This window comes from Mustela putorius, unplaced genomic scaffold (genome assembly GCF_011764305.1).
Source record: "Mustela putorius furo isolate JIRA1106 unplaced genomic scaffold, ASM1176430v1.1 tig00000083_pilon_pilon_pilon, whole genome shotgun sequence".
Taxonomy (NCBI): Eukaryota; Metazoa; Chordata; class Mammalia; order Carnivora; family Mustelidae; genus Mustela; species Mustela putorius.
In genome coordinates this window covers 14,347,528-14,370,997 of record NW_025421273.1, presented here as the reverse complement: position 1 = coordinate 14,370,997, position 23,470 = coordinate 14,347,528, and the positions used below count along the sequence as shown (strand labels likewise).

General features: G+C 52.7%; 1 protein-coding gene across 4 annotated transcripts in view; it reads left to right on the top strand.

The window, feature by feature from the left end:
* Positions 1–23,470, top strand: part of TBC1D14 (TBC1 domain family member 14) — a 102,548-nt gene that overhangs the window by 5,552 nt on the left and 73,526 nt on the right. For all 4 annotated transcript variants that reach the window (XR_006605340.1, XM_004772205.3, XM_004772204.3 and 1 more), the window contains exon 2: positions 5,574–6,312. Coding sequence is in view for 3 of the 4 variants with exons in the window: in XM_004772205.3 (XP_004772262.1) it covers positions 5,591–6,312 (722 nt within the window). In the remaining variant the exon portion in view is untranslated. The remainder of the gene's footprint in view (positions 1–5,573; positions 6,313–23,470) is intronic.

The window sequence follows — 23,470 nt, the reverse complement described above, 5'->3', positions numbered from 1 at the left end:
GTGTTTTTCCTTTGTCTGGGAGGTGACAGCTAGTCATCCTTAAACTTGTATCCCATGGCTGGCCACCTGGGTCTGGAGGAGTTAGAGGGCCTGCGGGGTCTGCCGTGGCCACTGCGGGAGGGGATTGTCCCAGGCTTTGGGAAGCCGGTGTAGAGGGAGGAACTCTCTTCACTTTGACTGTTCCTCCCAGAGTGGTGGGCAGCCAATGGGGCATGGGATGGTCATGCCCTGCTTGCTGCCGGGAACTTGATTGGGGGGGAGGGGTGCATTTCTTTCTCATCTCCTTAGGTCCAGGGCTCACCTTGTTCTTGAAGCAGAACCCACTTGCCATAGATGTTTCTTGAACGGACTGTCCCGGAAACCTGCCCTCTTAGAACCTAATTGTTAGTAATAATTAACTCAGCAAGTAGATTTTTGAATTCTTAATCCATGCAAGGCATTTGGCCAGACAGTGGTATCTGGAACCTGTTAGCCCCATGCCTGCCTGAGCTTAGAAACCCTCAGAGGGCCAGGGGAGCAGCAAAGGGCCAAGGGGAGCAGTGGATGGGGAGCAGCAGAGTGCCAGGGGAGCAGCGGGATAGACAGTTGTCTCAGGTGTGGCCAAAAGGAGCCTCAGAGAAGGGAGGACCTTCAGCCTCCTGGGAGAGCAAGGGAAAGCTTCTCAGGGGAAGTGTCCTTGGAAATGTGCTGTGTCTTCTTGTGGCACCTGCTGCCATATCCCCAGGGATGCTGGTGGCCCAGGCCGTGGGGTTTTGAGAGAGGCAAGGGTGACCGCATGAGGTTGCCGAGGCTGTCAAGGCCAGGGTGGGAGGGCTCTGTGCCAGCTCAGGGAATTTAGGCTGATCCTGTCTTTAGAAAACGTGTGACTTGGAGGCAGGCCATCTGCAGCTGGCCTCCTGGCAGGCATCCAACAGCCACCCTGCAGCCTCTCTGAGAAGCGAGTGCTTTGTGCGTGCAGCCCCGCTTTGGGGCATGCTCGGAAGGCAGGTGCTCTGGCCAGGGGCTTCTGGTTTCCTAGGACTGGTGGCCCCAGGCGGAGAGGTTTGAGAACAGGTGGCCTGGGCCCTCGTGGGGTTTGGTTTGTGAATCTGCTGCAAGCAGAAGGACATGTTTGCTTTTAAGCTTATTTCCCTGCAGGCCGCCAGCCTTGTTTGTGGGGTTTAAGGAACTTCACTTGGACTTGGACCGAGGGAGGTGTCAAAGGTCATTCATCTTCTCCCTGGAAGAGGCCCTTGTTCTGTAGGCCAGGGCCCCAGCAGAGAGGAGAGAGGGGTACAGAGGAGGCCATGGCCAGGTGGCTTTGGACCCTGTCACCCCAGGTTCGGCGCCCTTGTGCTCTTGTGGCGGTTCTGGGAAGGGGTCCCTGCATCCACTTGGCACACGTTTTGTGTTCCATGACTTCTCTCATCTCAGAATTGCTGTCTGCGGGCACCTGTGCAGGTCCTGCAGCTCCTCGCATGACTGCGGGGGCGGGAATTCCTGTCTACTGGGCCTAGACTGTGGTTGGACAGGGGAGAGCAGGTGCCCCCACCGAGCCCTCTCGTTGTCTGTATCCCTGTATCCCTGTATCACCCACTTTCCTGCCAGCCGGGAGGGAAGCCGAGGTCCAGGAAGGTTACACTTTCTCCCTGTGGTAAACAGCGGAGCCAGAATGTCAGCTGGTCCAGGAACCCAGGTTCCAGTGCCATGTGTGGTGAGGGTTTCCTCTGGCGTTTCTGGTTTTTTGCCAGTTTGACCTGTCAGACTATTGATGGCTTTTCGATGATTCTAATAACTCTCAACATTGCAAGAGATTAGCTTTTCACTGTGTGCTAGAAATGTTTCTTGCTGTATTTTCCTTTTAATTAAAAAAAATGTTGAAGTCTCAGGGCGCCTGGTGGCTCAGTGATTTCAGCCTCTGCCTTCGGCTCAGGTCATGATCTCAGGGTCCTGGGATCGAGCCCTGCATGGGGCTCTCTGCTCAGCGGGGAGCCTGCTTTCCTCTCTCTCTCTCTGCCTGCCTCTCTGCCTGCTTGTGATCTCTGTCTGTCAAATAAATAAATAAAACCTTAAAAAAAAAAAGTCGAAGTCTCAAGTGTATGTGCATTTGAATCTCCCTGTGTCTCCCTGTTGGGACTCCTGTTGTTCCACTGCATGGCTGGGTTCAGGGATTTCCTAGGGCAGGGGCCCCAATATTGGTGGCGGTTTTGGCTGGAGGAGCTCAGGCCTGGGGACTCGGGGTGGCTGCAGCCCAGGAAACTGAGGGCAGTGGGAACTGTGGCCTGAAACTGTGTTCATGTGTGCTGAGGTGGTGCCCAGAGTCTTCCAGAGGATGAACTGAAGTTTTGCTCAGTAGGTTAGAGAAGCACTGGATGGAATACATTTATTTTTTATCATTATTTATTTATTTATTTATTTTAAAAAAGATTTATTTATTTATTTGAAAGGTAGAGATCACAATTAGGCAGAGAGGCAGGCAGAGGGAGAGGAAGGGAAGCAGGCTCTCTGCTATGGGGCTTGATCCCAAGACACTGAGATCATGACCTGAGCGGAAGGCAGAAGCTTAAACCACGGAGCCACCCAGGCGCCCGATGGAATACATTTATAATTTTGTTTCTGTATTTAATCCTAATTATGTGTTTTTGTTTTGGTGTAGTGCAGTGTGGTTCTACCTTGTAAGAAAAAAATCAGTAATTGATCAGTGCAACATTGTAGTTTAATAGCCCTTCCTCACTTACCGGGTCATATTTCAAGATTTTATATTTAGTTCTGTTTCTGAATTCTCCATTTTGATTCTTTCCTTCATTTTTTAAATTTTTTATTTTAAAGATTTTATTTATTTGAGAGACAGAGAGAATGAACCAGGGGGAGGGGCAGAGGGAGAGGGAGAATCAGACTCCCTGCTGAGCAGGGAGCCTGATGTGGGGCTCAACCCTAGGATCCTGAGATGATGACCTGAGCTGAAGGCAGATGCTTAACAGACTGAGCCACCCAGGTGCCCCACATTCCTTCATATTTTTATTTTTTCTTCAGTGCTACACTGGCTGGCTGGTTCCTTCGAATTCTGGGAGGGAGGGAAATGACCCCCTCCCTGGTTCTTCTAATGAATTTGCTTTTGCTGTGTTGACTGGAGAAGGGCCAGGCTTCCTGAAGGGGAGCGGCAAGGCTCAGTGACACCCGAAAGGGAGTGGCTATCATTGTTCCCACTGTGCTTCAGAACCTTCCCCTACTCACTCTTTGATGATGGCGGCCACCAGCAGAGTGCTTGCTGGGGCCTCTGCCTTCAGATGCTTTTCTCATGGTAGTGGACTTAATTCTCCCTGGGTAGTCAGTATAGTGGGGATTAGAGCCCAGGAAAAGTCCCATTAAAACCCAAGAAAGTGGGGTGACTGGTGGCTTAGTAGTCGATTAAGTGTCTGCCTTCAGCTCAGGTCATGTTCTCAGGGTCGTGAGATCAAGCCCTGCACTAGTGTCCATGCTGGGTGTGGAGCTTACTTAAAAAACAAAAAACCAAAAAACAACCCAAAGTACCATTCTTTATGTTGTTCTACACTGTGGATCAGATTTCTTTTTTCTTTTTTAGGATTATTTATTTATTTGTCATTGAGAGAGCACAAGCAGAGGAGTGGCAGGCAGAGGGAGAAGCAGGCTCCCTGCTGAGCAGAGAGCCCGAGGCAGGACTCTATCCCAGGACCTGAGATCATGACCTGAGCTTCAGCTCAGGGCTGCTCCCTATCAGACTGAGCCACCCAGGTGTCCCCGTGGAGCAGATTTCAATAACCCCACCAGATTTCTTTAGTTTTGATGTTTTGAAGGACAGTGGAAGGTGGCTTAACCTACTCCAGGGTTCTCTGTCTGCTGGGGGCTGTGCTGTCCAGGCTGTGTGCCTCCTACGCCATCAAGTCCACCCGTGTCTTAAGCCAGAGAACTGTAGGCAGGTGTGTGTGTGTGTGTCACTGACAGCTTTGACTCTTGTCACTCAAGTCTTTATTGTAGGTTTATGGTCTTTATTTTTCCTTTTTAAATTTTATTTATTTATTTACTTATTTGGAGAGAATGAGTAGGGAGCAGCAGGCAGAGGGAGAAGCAGACTCCCTATGAGCAGGGAGCCTGATGCGGGGCTTCCCAGGACCCCGGGTTCATTACCTGAGCCCAAGGCAGATGCTTAACTGACTGAGCCACCCAGGTGACCCATTATTTTTCCTTTATTATCTGCCTTCCTGAGGCAGTCTTCTACCTGGGTTTTTATGACTCCATACTAAGCTATTCATCTACCGGGGATGGCCTGTTTTTGGGTTTAGTCCCATACAGCCTGGCTGTGCTGCTAAATAACGCTATGATCTTGGAGCTATTTCTTGACCTCGCTGAGGTTTCCTTGGTTTCCTCCATGGTAATGGGGGTAATATGCCCGGCCTTGTGGACATGTGGGGGGCCATGGCTGACTTGGATGTGGTTGGGGCCATCTCACGGCACGTGGCATACACAATGTATCTTGCTTCCTGTCTTGATGAGGACACCTGGGTTTTAATGCTATCTTGGAACAGGTAGCACTTGACTTACATGTGGGTTATGAATTCATGTACTTTTGACAGAGGTGTTCTGTTATTTATTTATTTTTAAGATTTTATTTATTTATTTGACAGAGACAGAGATCACAAGTAGGCAGAGAGGCAGGCAGAGAGAGACGGGGAAGCAGGCTCCCTGTTGAGCAGAGAGCCAAATGCGGGGCTCGATCCCAGGACTCCGAGACCATGACCTGAGCTGAAGGCAGAGGCTCCACCCACTGAGCCACCCAAGCGCCCCAGGTGTTCTGTTATTATTATTTTTTTTTATTAAGTAGGCTCATGCCTAGCGCGGAGCCCAGTGTGGGACTCAGACTCACCACTGTGAACTCAAGATCTGAGCTCAGATCAAGAGTTGGCCGCTCAACCCACTGAGCCACCGTGGCACCCCTTCTGTTTATCATTTTTCAAAAAACTGTGAAAAACAAATAACCCTTTCTCTGCCTGGGCCTGTCCTCACACCCTTTGTGTCAGCCCAGGGGGTCAGACATGTGACTGGTGGGGTGCTGGTGATGAAGAGCAAGGTGATTGTTGAAGTACTGTTTTACCCTAGCCTTTGTTGGGGTTATTGTCCCATTATTTATTTATTTATTTATTTATTTATTTATTTTTATTTTAATTTTTAAATTTTTTTTATTTATCAGAGAGAGAGAGGGAGAGAGAGTGAGCACAGGCAGACAGAATGGCAGGCAGAGGCAGAGGAAGAAGCAGGCTCCCTACTGAGCAAGGGGCCCGATGTGGGACTCGATCCCAGGACGTTGGGATCATGACCTGAGCCGAAGGCAGCTGCTTAACCAACTGAGCCATCCAGGCGTCCCTATTTTTTATTTTTTAAGAGATTATATTTCATATCATGGTGATACATGCTAGAACTGTAGCTTCTGGTTCTGCATTAAAACTTGGCTATGTAGGACTTTTTTCAAGGATTTGTCCCTAAAAAGGGCATCAGAACATTCGAGCTCTATAGCAGAGGAGTATGTCTTAGGCTTTTATAGCTACTGTCTTAATTTCCATCTTTGTGTTTTTTTCTAGTTCCTCCTCAGACCAAGATGACTGATGGAAACCTGTCCACCTCTACAAATGGCATAGCCTTGATGGGCGTTCTGGGTGGTCAGCCAGGAAACCACATTCAGAACCTGCAGCACTTGACTCTCAAGGCCCCCCGATCCCTCTCGTTGCCAGAGTATGGGCCCAGGCTGAAGCTTGGTCCTGTAGACGATCGGCACAGCCTCAAGTCTGTGGACTCCGGCATTCCCACCCTTGAGATCAGTAACCCGGAACCCGTCCCTTGCAGCGCGGTCCATGTGAAGAGGAAGCCGTCGGAGCCAGAGATCGTCCCTGAGCGAGCTTGCCAGAGTGCTTGCCCACTGCCTTCCTACACGCCCCCGGCTACCGGCGGTGCCGAGTGGGAGCAGAGCGTGCGGAAGTCATCCACATTCCCCAGGACGGGCTATGACTCGGTGAAGCTCTACAGCCCCGCCTCCAAAGCCCTGAGCCGCAGCGATGATGTGTCTGTGTGCAGCGTGTCCAGTCTCGGCACGGAGCTATCAACCACACTGTCTGTCAGCAACGAGGACATCTTGGACCTCGTGGTCACGAGCAGCTCCAGTGCCATCGTGACCCTGGAGAGTGACGATGACCCACAGTTCACGGATGTCACCTTGAGCTCCGTCAAGGAAACCCGTGAGCTCCGCCAGCAGGACTGTGCAGATGGAACCGAGGATGGGAGTAAACTGAAAATCTTGGGACCACTTAGCAGCTTCTTTACCAGGTAACGCTGTCTTTGTCTCCGTGAGAGTTAGGTTCTCCAAACCGGCTGCTCTGTTCTCATCTGAAATGTGCTGTGCGCTTCCTGCTTTGCCAAGCAGACCCCAAGTCCGACAGGCGACCGTGATTTCTGCCCAGAGCCTGGAGCCAGGTGCAGTGGTGGGTAGGACTGGTTTGGAGGTGACCCTACTGTCTGCTCGCCGTCACCTCTGTGTCCTTCCCTGGCTCCCTTGCACACTTTGTTGTCATTTCCCAGCTTCTGAGTGGCTGTGGCAGAGGGTGACCCGTAAATGGCCAGTGCTAACAGATTGGCAGCCTTACTCTGTCAGTCTTGTCCTCTGAAGGGCCCTTTACACTCAGGGTTAAGCTCAGGGTTAGGAACCAACATCCCCCCTCGGACCCTGCAGGCCTAACATAGTTCTGGTGTTGCCAGGCAACCCTGGCCCCATGCCCCCACAGGGCTGTGTGCTGGGCCCGTGTTCTGATGCTGGCCCTGCCCTGCGGCTTCTGCTTTCCCCCCCCGGGCTGGCACCAGGCCACTTGGTTGCCAAACCAGGGCCTGCAGGGCCCCTGTGTCTCACCTTTAGCCCTGGGGTGCACAGCTCCCACGGGGCCTGCTTCTTACCTGTCCTCTTGTGCTTTCATCCAACAAGTGTGTGTGTCCCGGGCTCTGCTCTTAGCAGGGGACTGTGGGAGGGGTGTGTGCATCGAAGTGTTACAGGAACTGACTTCAGGTCAGGCGCATCAGGGCAGGGGACACATCAGTCGTATAAGTAGCCGGGGACCTCTGGGCTGTGCCATGCTGTGGGGAAGGGCACGGGGGGTGTGAGTTGCTGTGCAGGGAAGTGGTGACTTGTCCCTAACTGCCTGTTGGGGGACCCATTGCTGTGGTTGGCACAGCTGCCCCTGCATGTGTGTACTGTAGCAAAGTCCAAGGAGGACACTTTGTGGTACTGGGTGTCCCCTTTTTCCTTTTTAAAGATTTATTTATTTATTTGGGAGAGAGAGAGCTCAAGTGAGGAAAGGGGCAAAGGGACAAGGAAAATCTCCAGCAGACTCCCTGTTGTGTGTGGAGCCCGACCTGGGGCTTGATCCCACAACCCTGAGCTGAAATCAAGAGTCAGATGCTTAACTGACCGAGCTAGCCAGATGCACCCGGTTGTCCATTAGAGATGGTGTGCTGTGCTGGTGGGCATCCACGGGAGACTTCTGTGGCTGTGGGCTTAAAGCCTAACTCACCGCAGCCCCAGCTGCCTCACCGTCTGAATGTGGACATCGTTCCAAGTGAGCCTGACACCACTTTTGAGTGAAAAGATGTCTGGTGCAGGCTGTGGTTCGTGGGGGATCTCTTCTCTGACTGCTGACAGTCAGGTGTGAGGCCTCTGTGGTCCTGGAGCTCAGTAACCCAGGACTGCCTTCAGTGGGAGGTGACCAGGAGCGCTGGGGGCAACAGTCACTGTCCCTTCTGCAGCCATAGCCCCAGAATAAGTGGTTTTGGTTCTGATTAGCATGGCTGAGCTGTTCTCTTTTCTTAGGTCGGTGTTTTCAGCATTCTGGGTCTGTAGATCCCACCTGGGTGCCTGGGACACGTGGGGTCGTCAGAATCCGTCCCCAAACTCCAGAATCCAAATCTCAGGAGAAGGGCTGGGGAGACCATGTGTGGGTTCTTGGCAAATTTGGAAACGTGGTTTGGGGTAGGGGTGGCTGAGAAGCAGCCTAGAGGAAAGAGCTGAGCTTTGAACTGAACACACCTGCACCTGTGTCCTCGTTGTGTGACCTTGAACAGGTCACTTCACCTGTCTGAGTTGGCTCTCTTACCTCTTAGATCGTATTGAGTAAGTGCCCAGCCCAAGGTGCCCATTATGTTGTTGATATACAAGGTCCGCTTCTGGGACCTACTTCGTGTGGCGGTCACGGGAATGAATTCGGTCCACGTGTGTGACTCTCACGGCTGCGCCTGGCTCTGGCCGCTGCCTTGTCTCAGCGGGATGGAACCTTCTCTCCCTTTGGAAGGAAACACTGCCAGTTACTTGGATCGTTGCTGAGGCTACTATTCTTTTTTAATTGATGCATAGTGGACTACGCTGTTATGTTGGTTTCAGGTGTAAGACAGTGTGACTGGACTTTCACGCGTGTTCCTAAATGATCGTCGAGCTGGATCTCAGTACCATCTGTCACCATTCAAAGCTGTTACCTGGTGTCGACTACATTGTGTTCCCTGTGTTGTGTGCTGTGTTCTTTTGTCTTATTTAGTTTATAACTGGAAGTTTGTACCTCTAGATCCCCCTCCCCTATTCGGCCCGTCCTCCTCCCCACCAGGTTGCTCTTCATTTCGCAGTCTGTTCTTGTTGTTCTATATTTTAGAGTCTGCATGTAAGGGAAATTATATAGTATGGTAAAGCTTCTGTTTTTTGAAAATCTTTTGTAGCTTTGTGCTGCAGAAATGAAATGTCTCCTCTTTGTTTTATTCTCTGGTTCTTGTCTCCTTAGCCCTTTCATAAAACATTAAAAAAATTTTTTTTAAATTCTTTTTATTTAAGGAATCTCTACACCCAACATGGGGCTGGAACTCCCGACCCTGGGATCAACAGTTGCGTGTTCCACTGACTGAGCTGGTCAGACACCCCCTCATTTACCCTTTTAACGGCTGTGACATTATGGTGAGCCGCCATTAAGCACTTTGGGGAAGCAGGTGGAATGTTAATGGCAAATGGATCGAAGTTTGTGATCTCCTGGGCTGAGTCTAGTGAGTTTTTTTGTCCTAGAGTCTTAAAGTGTTAGAGGAGCTTTCCATCTCAAATTCCTTTGAGGGGGAAGAGGGTTCTGTGGCAAGGGTGTTTGGAACCCACTACACGTTTTACAGGTGAGTCATGCAGGGGGCCCTACTCACAGTAAGGCCTGTATGAGTTTTGTCGAGGGCAGGGCTGGGGCTAGAGCTGTGCTCTGGGGTTTCTGGCCCAGCCTTCTGAGTCCTCCTGTTTCCCTGCTTCATCCCCTGACCCAGGCAACTTCCTTTACTCTTGTGCTTCTCTGTTCTCCTTGTCCTCACTGAGTCAATTTCTCGGAAATTGTAGGAGGAAGTGTGGGCAGTAGTGGAAGGCTCATCTGGGAGAATGGGGCTCAGAGGAGGGGCTGAACACAGTCACGAAACGAACTTGTGGCCAGAGGGGGCAGACTGGTTGGTGGCCCTGACTGCTTTATGATGGTGGTGGTCTGGGAGAGATAGGAGCAGAGATGGGACAGGATGGTAGGCTGGGCCTGACCACTGTGGACCCAGCTCCCTCTGTCCCTTTGACCTGCTCTCCATCTGGGCTGTCGAAAGCCCTGTGGTATTGATGCTGCCTTGAGCTGAGAGATGGTCCTGGGCCTTTAGGGACTCACAGCTGGTGGGGGGGGACAGAGCAGGCACCGCGAGGGTGGGGGGCATGAGTGCAGTCATGAGGGTGTGAGCCTATGAGCCTTTGACTCTCCTGCTTAGTAGCTGTGTGACCTTGGGCAAGTCATTTTACTCTCCTCTGTGCTGTTAAATGGGGGCATGAAACTGTAAGGTTAGAGATCAAATCAGTAAGCCTTTAGCACACTCCCTGAGAAGTAGTAAGTAGTGGCTTTCTGTGATGCTAACAGAAATGTTACCACTTCTAGGAAATAAGTTGTTCTGAAGCTTTCTCTGGTTCTTATCCTAATGTGGTGCTTACTTTGATCAAAAGTTATGATGGAAAAAGTTAAATCAGGATGTCTGCACTGTTGACATTTTGGGGTGGATGAATCTTTGTGGCTGTCCTGTCTAACAGCCTCCCTGGCTTATGTCCCCAAGATGCCAGGAGCCTTTCACAGGGTCGTACTGGGTGCTGCCTTCTGTCCCAGGCAGGGAGGGCTGGGAGGGGCGGGTAGGATCACCCAGCCTGTGAGAACCACACTGCTGGCAGGTGTAGATGTTGGTGTCTGTTTCCCTGAAGGAAATATACTGATGTCACATAATTGGAGCAGGATCCCCTTTGTTTGGAGAGAGGGCCTGTGTTAAGGGGTCCTGTTTCACCCGTGTAGTTGAACAGTGTTTGTGTAGACGAGAGGAATCCAGTAATACGCGTGTTTTCCACAGGAGACGGCTTGTTTCTACAAAGCCAGGGTTTCCAGGCTGCTAATCTTCACGGGCCTGGGAGCCTGGAAGGTGATAATCCGCTTTGCCCACTTATGGCTTTTTCAGGCAGCTCTGTATGCCGCTCTCAGCAGAGACTGGGTGTCCTTGCTGAGGAGCCATGCTTGGGCTGTAGTGGAAGCAGATGAAGGGGCTTGCAGCAGGAGGGAGGACGGAGAGCTGCCAGGGCAGGGGAGGCTGGGAGATGTGGTGCCCGGCTGTGTTCTGAACTGCTCCCACCCCCCAAACACCTCCCCCCACCCTGGGAGGGAGCCCCTGGAGACGCAGTCTGCATGGGGCTCACCCCAGCGGCGGGGGCCTGTGACACAGTGAGCAGGGTGCTGGGTGAGCTGGAGCTGCTCTGACCCAGGTTCGAACCTCTGTTCTACCATTTTTGGCCTGTGTGACCCCAAGAACTCCCCTCTGGTTTGTGGTCCCCCGTGTGTACGGGGTGGCAGGGGTTCACTGCCCCTCTGGTAAGGAGCGCATGGAGTCTTCAGAGAGACGCCGCGGGACAAAGTCCAGGCCGAGTGCATCCCCAGCTTGCAGCTTGGCTTTGTGGGCCTGCTGTCTGCTTTTGTTGGGGATTCACATAAGATTCCACTGTTTTTATGGGTCTGTGTAAGGACAAAGAGGAAACCATTGTTTTGAGAAAAGTCTTTAAGGCATTTTGACTTGGTGTGAATGCGTTCAACTACAACTCCTCGGCTTTGGGGGTTTGATAACTTGGAAGGGGCTATGGACAGTGCTAAGGAGGAAATGTGCTCCTTGCTTTCTTTTTTTCTTTCCTTTTTTTTTTTTTTTAAAGATTTTATTTATTTATTTGACAGAGATCACAAGTAGGCAGAGAGGCAGGCAGAGAGAGAGAGAGAGGAGGAAGCAGGCTCCCTGCTGAGCAGAGAGCCCAATGTGGGGCTCCATCCCAGGACCCTGGGATCATGACCTGAGCCGAAGGCAGAGGCTTAACCCACTGAGCCACCCAGGTGCCCCTCCTTTTCTTTTTTTTTAAAGAAACTAATTTTTAAGGGGGGAGAGAGGGGCGGGAGGAGGGCAGAGGGAGAGAGAGAACCCGAAGCTCTGAAGTAGCCTCCCTGCCCCGCGCATGGCTCGCCCTCACCATCCTGAGATCATGACCTGAGCCCAAACCAAGAATTGGACACTAGGCCCCCCATCCTTACTTTCTCTTTGGAGAGGTGAGTTTGTTTGAGCTAGGCAGAGAAACTTCAGAGGCACGGGGAGTGACAGGCGGTGGCCGCTGCGGGCCCCTCGGAGCACGTGGCCATGGTGGCCTTGCTTGATCTTCAGTCCTGTGGGAGAGAGCGTGTGTGGGTAGGTGGACTCTGCAGGTGGGCTTGCGCCTCATGTGGGCCACTCTCCTTCCTGTGTGTGCCGTCTGGGTCTCTCAGAGCTGGGATTCTGGATAGGAGTTGGGTGCTGTCAGCTTCTCCCGGGAGGAGCCAACCGAGGCAGGAGGAGGCGGAGAAAGTTAGGCAGTATTGTCCGGTAGGGTGGTGTCAGGGCCGTGCAGCTCTCCATTGTTGGCCCTGTGCTTGTCCCCTGGAAAGTGCCAGGCCACTGTGGCTGTGGTGGGGTGGGGCGGGAGGGTCCTGACCCTGACTTCTGAGGGTTGGGGGGTGGGGGTGGCTCTGATGCAGCAGAGGGCCTAGGGGCCCAGGGTAGAGCCCAAGACTTCGGCCCTCACCGGGAGTGTGAAATCACCTCAGTCCTTGCATTGTTAGATCCTTTCTGCTTAAACTTTTTCGGGTGGTTTCTGTAACCTGCGCCGAAAGCTGATGGATTCAGGTAAGTCCTGTGAGTAATTCTTACTCATAGGTGGGGAGACTGTGACAGAGGGTGGTTGAGTAACCCGCAAGGGATACAGCCGGCACTGGGCACAGGACTCCAAACTTAGGGTTCTCATCTGGAGAATAGAAACAAGTTCGGGTGTCAAAGGGAGGAGGTGTGCATGGGTGTGAAGCACCAGGCACACAGGAGGCACACCGTCTACGTTACTAATTGACTTTTGCCCAGATGTGTGCGTGCGCTTGTGGGTGCGTGTGTATGTGTGCGTGCGTGTATGCGTGCACACACACCTGGGGCACGCATGTGCGCACGCCACGTGATATCCGGGAAACAGCCCTGGTGGGTGTTCCCTGGACCTAGCTGTCTGCTGCTGTGTGGGCCCAGGTAAGGCAGGCACTCAGCCAATCTGGGGGCTTCCTGTTTTTGTTTGCAGAAGGGGCTCAGGGCACCTGCCTTATGGAGCTGTGAAAAGAAAAAGCAGCCGTGTGACCCCGGTGCTGGGCTCCAAGCACCAGGCAGCAAGGGAGGCCCTGTGGCCCTGTGGCATGTGAGGACGGTTCCTAGACAGACATAGAAGTCCAGAAAGAAATACGGGGACTCAGAGGTTGGCAGGTCTTTGAGTGTCTTCCTTGTGGACAAGGTCAACACGGTGTCTGGCAGGTGGAAGGATCAGCATGCATGAAGTCATAGGAGCAGGAGAAAGCCCAGTGTTTCTGGGAAAGCGCTGTGGCCTGAGGTGCCCAGGATGGAGAGCCGACAGGCTCACATGCCCAACTCCACAGTCCCTTCTCTTTCTACTGGAGACACCACACTACCTCTTTTTTAAAAATTTATTCTTATTTTTAAGAAATCTCTGTGCCCAAGGTGGGGCTCAGATTCAGCACCTGAGCTCCAGAGTCACCTGCTGTATGGACCAAGCCAGCGGGGTGGCCCTGCATGGTCTTTGGGGACATGTGTGCCATGATCAGCTGTGGGGGGGTTGCTGGGAGAGCAAGAGGAGATGCGCTATGCTTGGGCCGGGCAGGGTCTGCAAGTGTGTAGCTGGGGCCGACGGAGGCACTGCTCGCAGGTCAGGGGGTCCACTCTGCGGCACCCCTTCGGGGCACAGAAGCGTCTCGGTGCGAAGAGGGCATGGTATGTGAGCAGGTTGAGAAGGCTGTCCTCACTCACTGAGTCCTGAGGCCTTCCCAGGCTGGCTGTCGGGAGGGGGTGCAGAGCAGATTCAGTGACAGGCCAGGGCGGCCAGGAGCAGGAGAAGCAGAGAAGATTTTGGCAAGGATGCCAGGAGGGCAGCCGCTGTTGTATTAAGTACACATCCGTGAGGTGTCTCGACGATTCCGAGTACTGTCCTTTGTGTGAGGAGAGTTTTCCCTGGCCCTGTTTGGATGACCCCACTCCCAGGCTTTCAGGCCCTCTAGGATTTCTTGTGCCAGGTGGCTTTTCAGCAGCTTAACCCCAGTCCTATGGAATGCCTGCCTTTTCCAAGCACGGGCTGAACCCGCTGAGCTGCCACTGGCCCTTGTTACAGCCCCTGCCAGGTCCTTGATGCCCTGACTCCACCTGACCTTCATTTCCAGGGGTTCTTCCGGGGCGGGGGTGGGGAGAACGGCACACGGATGGTGCAGCAGCCACAGGCGGCTAGTGTCCATGAGAGGTCCGTTCCAAGAGCTCACTCTGAACAGCTGAGCTAAGGGCGTGCTGCCTGCCTGAGCTTTGCTTCCTGGTGATGGTGGGCCCCGGCACGGTTCCCTGCAGGCCTGGGGGGTTGCTGTGCACTATGCTCTGCCCTTCACCCTGTTTCTCATCAGGCCTATTTTTTTTTTTAAGAAGCATTTACCAAGGGGCACCTGTGGGGCTCAGTTGTTAAGCAAGACTTCCACTGCCTTCCGCTCAGGCCATGATCCCAGGGTCCTGCGATCGAGCTCCATATCCAACTCTTTGCTCCATGGGGAGCCTGCTTTTCCCTCTCCCTCTGCTGTTCCCCTGCTTGTGTGCTTGCTCTCTCTCTTTCACAAATAAAGAAATAAATAACGTTAAAAAAAAAAAATACTTGGGGCGCCTGGGTGGCTCAGTGGGTTAAGCCTCTGCTTTGTGCTCAGGTCATGATCCCGGGGTCCTGGGATCAAGCCCCGCATTGGGCTCTCTGCTCAGCGGGAAGCCTGCTTCCTCCTCTCTCTCTGCCTGCCTCTCTGCCTACTTGTGATCTCTCTCTCTGTCAAATAAATAAATAAAATCTTTAAAAAAAAAATACTTACCAAGCATCTGCCCTTTGCCAAGGCACTGTGCTAGGTGCTTGGGATTCGGCTGTGGACAAGACAAAGACCCTTGTCCCTGAGGAGCTTCTGTTCTGGTGGGAGGAGAGGATAATACCCGAAGTAAGTACGGGGAACACAGATGTTGACGGTGATGGGTGGTGCCATGGGGAGAACAAGGCAGCGGAGGCAGGAGGAGAGACTGGCCAGGGCGGGCTCTAGAACACACTGGTCAGCGGGGCCCACAGAAGCAGGGCCTGCCTGGTGCACGAGCGGGAGACACTTCAGCAGAGACGAAGGAGGCAGGGAAGTTGACCCCACAGATTCCTGGTGAAACTGAGACAGGCTTGGAAGGGCCCGGGTAGGCCTGGTGACTAGAGAAGAGGACGGAAGCTGGGGGAACAGAGTGAGCCATGACAGGGGTGGAGATGAGGTCAGTGGGACCAGGTCCTATGCGGGCCTGCAGGCTGTCAAGAGCTACCTTGACCAAGAGCGAGGGGAAGAACTGCAGAACATGGGGCAGAGGACACGTGCTAGTCTTCTACTAGTTTGCCACACAGCAGATGAAAAGTAACCAGATAGCAGATTAAAACATCAGTGGCCCCTGGTCACATGGCTACGTTCTCTCTGGGGGTCTCACAGGGATGGAACCCAGGCGCTGAGCAGTGGAGAGCAAGGAGCTGTCACCTTCCTGGCTCAGTCAGATCATTGGCAGTGCTTGGTTTCCCATGGTCTTTGGTTCCTTGATGGCCATCAGCTGGGGCTGCTTCCAGTCCCTAGCTGCTTCTGCTGTGCCTTGTTGTGTGTCCCCACTGTCTTCAGTGCAGCAACAGGGAGCCCCCCCTTGTGTACAGTCCTTCTCCCACTTTGACTCTCTCTTGCCAAGGAGAGCCCTGGTTCTTAAGGGCTCACTGATGAGATGAGGCCAACCAAGAAAAACTTCCCTTTCCCGAAATTCCTGTGCCATACGACAGCTGACCATGGGAGTGACTGTCCGACACAGTCATGGTTTATACCCACACTGAGGGTTGCTGGAGAGGTGGGGGCAGTGGCGCACCCTGGAAACCAGTGTGGGGTGAATTTTAGAAAGAGTTAGAGGAGGGGACTTGCTATTAGCAAAGGCAGATGGGAGCAAACACCTGAGGTGACAGCCGGATGAAGACATGGAATTAGGGCTGGAGAAACAGGGGTTTCTGTTTACTGTTAAGAATAGCCTAGCAGGGACGCCTGGGTGGCTCTGTGCTCACTCTCTCTGACAAATAAATACATAAAATCTTTAAAGAAAAAAAAAATAAAAAGAATAGCCTAGCAAAAGAGCAGATGCTGATGTAACAAGAGAGAGGAGGCCTTGCAGAGGGGTGTCCTTCAGTGGCCTCCAAAGGAGCGGGGTCTGGTGCTCATGGGACACACTGGCTTCAGCTGCATGGAACCATCTAGATTAAGAAGTGGTGAAGCAGAGGATGTTGGCGCCGGGGCCGGAGGACAGATGTGGCCGTGGGGGTCTGTGGGAGTCCTCGCCTTCTTTATTTAGCAAATGTGGACTACTTTATTGTCTTTAGTGCTGTGTCATTGTTTTTCTGTGTGTGAATATAGTTTTTAAATTTCGGTATATTTCCTTTTTTAACTGTCTTAGAGCAGTTTTATATCACAGCAAAATTAAGCAGAAAGTGTGGAGTTGGGGCGCCTGGGTGGCTCAGTGGTTTAAGCCTCTGCCTTTGGCTCAGGTCATGATCTCAGGGTCCTGGGATCAAGCCCTGCATGGGGCTCTCTGCTCAACGGGGAGCCTGCTTCCCCTCCTCTCTCCCTGCCTGTCTCTCTGCCTACTTATGATCTCTGTCTGTCAAATAAATAAAATTTAAAAAAAAAATGCAGAGTTGGGGCGTCTGGGTGGCTCAGTTGGTAGGGCATGCGACTTTTGATCTCGGGGTTGTGAGTTCAAGCCCCAGGTTGGGCGTGGAGCCCACTTAAGAAAAGAGAGAGAGGGCAAAGTTCCCATAGAATGCCCAGCTGGGAATGCAGCGTTCCCATAGAATGCCCACCCACAGCCGAGGCACCGCCTCCCCCATCTCAACGTGCTGACCGGAGTGAAACCTCCTTGCAGTCAGTGGACACGTCATCGTCACCTAGAATCCTGCCCTAGACAGCCTGCTCCCCTCCCTCCCCACACACCCTTGGCGACCACCCATCCTCTTTCTGCCTCCATAATTTCGTTTTTTCCAGAATGTCAGGGAGCTGGAATCCTAACAGTGCAGCCTGTTCAGACTGGCTTCTCTGGCTTGGTAATGTACATTTAAGGTTCCTCCTTGTCTTTTGATGAAGGTCGTTTCTTCCTAGCACTGAATATTATCTCATTGTCTGGAACGGACCATTTATTTTTTCATTCCTCCTGAAGGACATCTTGGTTGCTTCCAAGCTTTGGCAGTTGTGGATAACGTGGCTGTAAATATCCCCATGCGGGTTTTTGTGTCGACAGTTGTTTTCAACTCCTTCGGGTAAACAGCAGGGAGCCTGATTCTGGATCGAATGTAAGAGTGTGTTTAAGTTCAGCAGAAACTGCCAAACCTCCTTGTGGAGCAGCCATCCTGTTTCTGTGCCCACCCACAGTGAGCAATGGCTCCTGCGGCTCTAGGAAGCCTGCTTCCTTGTGCCCTAGGAAGGAAGCAGGGTCCTCTGTGGATGGGATGGGCCCCTGGGGTGAAGGAGGGAGTGTGATGAAAGGAGAAGGTGCGAGAGTCATCGTGGGGTGTGGGATTGCAGGATCTAGTTCTGTAAGAGAGTGGGCAGCCTGCCTCTGGGGGGTATGTGTGCTGGGCCCAGGCATGTGTGTGAGCCACGGTTGTGATTATGCTGAGTTGGGATGAAAGGGGAGGCAGGCAAGGGACGTCAGGAGGGCAAGCGGCAGCGAAGGAGGGTGGACCAGTGGGATCTTGGTGGGTGGAGGAATCGGAGGAGCCTGTTGAGGGATCTGGGCCTAAGGGTAGTGGGGAGCCTTCATGGTGTGGATAAACGGGCTTAGGGCAACAGCTAGCTGGCCATGGAGCTTGGAGGGCTCAGCCCCCACCTGGACCCATGCCCGGCTCAATCTGATGGTAAGGCTCAACCCCAGGAAGTCACGTTCTGTTTCAGGTGTCTGGTAGCTTCTCCAGGGGGTTGGAAGGAGGAGGCAGAGCGCTTCATGGGATACCTTTCTGATGCCCAGCGGAGGGAGGGAGGTAGCAGTTCCCTCCCGGGGACATTGTTGGGATGGGTGCTCCTTTGCTGGGCTGGCCATGGGTACACAGAAGCTCCCGTTTGCGAGCGGCATCTCCTTCTGCGGGAAAGGCCACCACGAGGTGCCCTGTTCTTGGTGCTGTGATCCTCTGGAGTGGCCCAGGCCAGGATGGCGTTAGGGGAAGGAAATGCCAAGAGGAAGTGTCCCGGAGGAGCACGGACCATGCATATCATGCAGGGGTTGTCACTTCTTCTTCTTCAGTCCTTGGCCTTCTCTAGGGGGCCCCTGCATGACAGGGCCATGCAGCCATCCCTCCAGCTGGCTGCTCGCAGCTGATGTCTCTCTGGCATTCCCCACCAGGCACTAGCCTCTCGAGAGCCAGGCCTGTGAAGGTGGGGGCTCGCTCACTCAGGAACACCTCCATGCTTCTCTGAGGCTCTGCATCCTTGCATTGTTGCTGTAAATGCTTACCCACCGTTGGAATGGTTCCCTCCAGCCTCCATGTGAGGACCAGCCTCACGGCCCTTCTGTATGCTCCAGGGCACCCTTGTTCCCACCAGAAGGGCACAGAGAAGACACTGGGGGTGGGTTTGTGTGTGTCCCAGAAGCTGCCTTGCTGCTGTGGCTTTGGCTGTTGTCCTTCTGATGGGCCCGATCTCCCACGTATTCAGGTCCTTGGATCCCTTTCCTGCATCCGTGTCCTCAAGTGTCTCCTGGAGCAGGAGCCCCTTGAGGTCAGTGTGGAGTGCGCACAGGGAGGTCCCAGCGGCTGCTGTTGCATCGTGGCTGTTGTGGGCTACAGCCCTGTGTGGGGAGGGCTGTGGAGGCCACAGTGCAGCCTCCCACATGTCGCAGGGGTGAATATCATCCCAGCTCTGCCACTTACTTCCCCCCTGCACTGGCAGCAAGTTGCTGTGTCCCACATGTCAAACGGGCTGTCAAATTGTGCTGGTGGTCTTCTCCAGCAGGAGGAACATTTCCCGGCTTGGCGCCTCATCTGCCTGCAGCCCTCCTTCCCTCCTCCGCCAGGCTCAGTGACCCCCTTCTGGAGCAGGTGGCACTTCTGCCTTTTGCTGCTGATCACACTGCCTGAGAGGAGCCCACTGAAGATTCCCAGCAGAGTGGAGTCCCCGGCTCCCGGCCCAAGCATCCCCCCTTGTTCGGTGCCATTGGTGGGTGCCCCTCGAGGGCCTTCATCCTACCCCCACACTCACACCTAGATGGAATTCAGTAAACATTTGTCAGATGGGTGAGTGGAGACGGCTTCCATGTCCTTGGTGAACACCTCCCCAGGACTGAGTGCTGAGGACGCGGTCACCACCAGCCCTGTCCCCCCAGTAAATGTAACAGATGCCCCTTGTAGTCTGGTACGGGCGCACAGCTGCAAGAGATGCTCCAGCTCAGGCTTTGGGTGTCAGTGCCGGGGAAGGATAAACTGCAGGGTGTCTGGAGAGGGACGAGGGATGTGGGGGAGCCCAACCTCTGTGAGAACCAGAAACCAGCGGGTTCAGGTCCCTGGTCCCATGGTGCCTTGTGTGCACTTTGTCTCGCCTCTTCTGTCATCTGGGGTCTTACGTTTGGGCACAGTTGTCGTCTGAGCTGTCCGGTGTGTCTGCCACTAGCCACACGAAGCAGTTGAGACTGAATTGAAGCTGGCACTCTGACTCTGCAGCTGCCTGAGCCACATTCCAGGGCTTTTCCATCCCCATGGGAAGCTCCGTTGTTCAGTGCTAGTCTGGTTGGTCTAGGTGATGAGCTGGCACTTTACTTTTGGCCTTTGTTCTTGTGAAAGAAGCTAATCTGGAGGGAAGTGAAAGCCCAGGGAAGCCTGCAGCAGAAAGCACCAGAGGCTAGGACCCCTGGGGGAAGGCAGAGGCTGAGGGGAGGTGGCCTGCTGCTGGGAAGGCTGGCTTGGGTTGGGGGAGGACCAACCTGTCCTCTGGTCCGGCCTGGGGACAGCAACTGCCTTGCAGGGTGTTGGGGATCTCACTCGAGGTCCTGTCCAACATTGCCCCTGAGCTCTGGGGCACATTCTAGCATCTGGGGAGCTGCATGCAGGGAGGTGGAGGGGTGAGCACCTCGGACTTGCCCCGCGGTGCCTCCAGCCCGGAGACCAAGAACCCAGAGGGCGTTCAGGGAGTGCGGTCTCAGAGCCAGAGACGGGAGTATCTGTTCTGCCTGTCTGGTTGGGTTCTGGGCACCCAGCTCTGTTCTCCTGAACCTTGGTTTCTTTTCTCCCAAATGACAATAACAAGGCTGAGCATACAGTGTGCTTGGCATAGTGAGTGGTATTTGCGCCCCACCAGAATTCATTAGGGGCCTCCGTGTACCCCTGTGGTTGAATGAGTGAATGCTAGCAAGGGCCAGCCTGCCTGGGAGCTGAGCACTAGAAAAGGGAGAACCAAGAAAAGAAGGATTTGATCCGTCCCAAAGGGTGAATGGGCTTGACTTCCTCTGTGTGACTGATTGGTGACGGGTCAGAGTGGGCCACCTGCTGGCTTTCCTGTGATCCCGCCAGCTTGAGATGGCATGTTGAATTCCAGGGAACACGAACAAGTTCTGTGTTCCAGGTTGAGTCTGATGATCTGTTGTCCTTCCCTTGGGGGCTTAGGAAACTTCTGTTTGAGGAAGAAACCTTTCAAGTTCAGCCACTTTTTGTTGGATGCAGACCTTGAAATCCCCGTTTGTCTCAGGTGGGGCGGGCAGGCACCTTCGCTGTGGTGTGTCAAGGCAGTGGCATTCAGGAGTGGTATGGACTGAAGCAGGAAGGGACTTCGCCGGCCTACACATCTGCTTACCCGTCCTGTTCAGGAGCCAGATCGTGTCCTGGTGGACCTCGCGGGCTACACTGATTTCTCTGCAGTGCTTCTTCCCTGGCTTCTGGGAGCTGCACTGTCCTTAGAAATCTCACAGCCATGAGGCGCTTGGGTGGCTCAATTGGTTAAGCGTCTGACTCAGATCATGATCTCAGGGCTGTTAGTTGGAGCCCTATGTCAGGCTCCCTGCTTGGTGCAGAGTCTGCTTAAGTCATCCACGCTCTTTCTCTCTCTCAGGTAAATATTTTTAAAAAAAGGAATTTCAGGGGCACCTGGATGGCTCAGTGGTTGAGCCATTGGTTGAGGTCATGATCTCAGGGTTCTGGAATCAAGCCCCACGTCTGGCTCTTTGCTCAGCAGGAGGCTTGCTTCTCTCTCTCCCTCTGCCTCTCCCCATTTGTGATTTTTGGTCAAATAAATAAATAAAATCTTAAAAATAAAAACAAAACTTTTGTACCTATAAGCAAGATAGTTTTGGGCAGTGGACGAAAGGAGGATGTATTTGTTCCATGCGAGAGTCATCCGGCTTTCCGCATGTGTGCGCCACCCTCCTTGCGCTGGCACTATTGGGAAATCACACACTGGGTTCTTTATGGGAAGTCCCAGATTTCTGTGTTTAGAGACTTTCTAGTCTGCCTTCTTTCTGTCCATGGTGAGGTTATGGTCAGCCTGGGAGGGGGGGGGGGATCATCAGGAAACGCAGGACAATGTGGCAGTTTGTGGGATTCGGAGAAACCCACAGGCCACCCCGTTCCTACAAAGTGGTTCTCTCGCCACTGGCTGCTTCCTGCTCGCACACTGATCTCCCTTTGCCCGCTTAAGAAAATGTTCACAGAACACCCGAGCAATTAAAGCTGTCCTGCTCTATGTTCTACCCATCAGCGCCCATTCTAAAGTGTTTACGGATTTATTTTGTTTGGAAGACCCTGAATATTTGGCATAGGGAACATCAAATTCTCTTATGCCCTCTGTATTTTTCGTGTGCGCAAGGACCTACCAGATTGCCACATCCAGTCTGCTAGTTCCTGTTGCTGTTAAGTGAGCTGAGTTTGTAACCGAGAGTTGTTTTGATTGCAGTTTTGCTGATTCTTTGTTGTGAGTAGTTGTGGTTTATCTCAGGATTCGTGTAAGGTTCTGTAAATGGGAGAGTAATGAGTCATCCAGATTTGCCTAATAGCCATTCTGGGCCTGCAACATCCCGTTTTCCTGTTAATTCCCCTTTGCTTCCAGCTAGAGGCTTCTCAAATCCAGGCTCTGTGTGCACAGTGTTACGGAAATAGTACATGTCTGCAGGACTTGGAAAACTAGGTTTGAATTTTAGTCCTAATTTCTTTCAGGTTTCAGATTTGTGTGTGAGACCCATCTCCCTCCAGGAAGGGACATCTGGGCAAAGTGATGCAGAGGTAGAAGGGGCCTGGCCTTGGAGTGGGGGTGGGACACTGGCTTGCTGGGTCAGCCCTTGTCCTAGCTCCTAAAGGGTCTATCCCAGAACGAGTAGGTTTTATTCCTTTTAGAAGTTCCTTTGAAAACAGGTATTTTTTTTTTTATTTTAAAATATTTTATTTATTTATTGGACAGAGAGAGAGAGAGAGATCACAAGTAGGCAGAGAGGCAGGCAGAGAGAGAGAAGAAGGGAAGCAGGCCCCCTGCCGAGCAGAGAGTCCTATGTGGGGCTTGATCCCAGGTCTGTGAGACCATGACCTGAGCCGAAGGCAGAGGCTAAACCCACTGAGCCACCCAGGCGCCCCGAAAACAGGTATTTTTTAAAGCAGAAGCAATTGAGTGGTGGTCCCAGTTGGTGGGGAAGACCCATGAATGTATGTTTACTCCTGTGAAGGACAGCTGCTGTAACAAACTTGACACCTGTTTGTTGGCCCAGGTGGATGGAAGTTCATTTGCGGCTGGTGCTCTCCCAGGGATCTGGTGGCTCTGGAGATTGCTCCCTGAGTTTTGTGGGCTTCCCAGCGTCAAGCCAGGAAGGGGCTGGTGGGGGTGCAGTTTCAGGGCCCAGCTGGCACTTTATTGGTTGGAACTTAGTCACGTGAAGCCCACCTGAAAGGGAGGTCGGAAAGTGGGACCAGTGGCCAGCACTGGGAGGAGATGGATTTAGCAATAGCCGGGAGCCTTGGCCCTTTTGGGGATCGTTGTTTTTTTTCCAAGCCTCCCTCCTCTCACTCCTTCGCTAGGATTAAATGCTTGGAGTTGATGAGGGGAATGCATTGTTATTCTCTTGCCTAAAAGGTGGATCCCACTAGTTATGGGCGGGATTCTGAACTGGGTTGTAGCACAAGGAACATTCTGGATCCACCCCTGCGCCCCTCAGACCTCCAGTTCAGTTTGTGCTCTAGCCATACTTGGAGTTCTCCAACTGTGTCTTGCCTCTGCACCTCAGCCCATTTTGTTGCCTTTGCCTGGCAAACTCCTGTTTGTCCTTTAGGATTTCACTTAAGTGTCACCTCCTCTGGGAGGCCTTCTGTGATCTCTGCAACCCCTTCCAGGGCCTTCATTTGGATCCCACAGCCCCTGGACTTCTGACACAGCATGGACACCCTTCCCACCCCTGGACCATGAGCTTCTTGAAGGCAGGGGCCACATTTACTCCTTGTTTTCCTAGCCAGTGCAGAACCTTAGTAGATGTTTAGTAAATAACCTGAAGTGAACTATAGGTAGGCTATACATTTTAAAAAGTAGTAAATTTGGCATACTTTAAAACCTGAATATTTTCCTTTTCAATTTTATTACTGTTCTAGATGCAGAGAGAAGTCTCTCCCCAGCAGTTTGGTCTGTCATTTCCGGTCACCCAGCTTCTGTAGCTTTTGGGTCACATGTACTGCCTCCACACCTGTGCTGTCTGCAGAGCTGGAATGTTCTTCTTAGTTTTATTATTTTAATTTTAATTTAATTTAATTTCTTTTTTTTTTTTTTTTTACTGAGATCGTTGATGT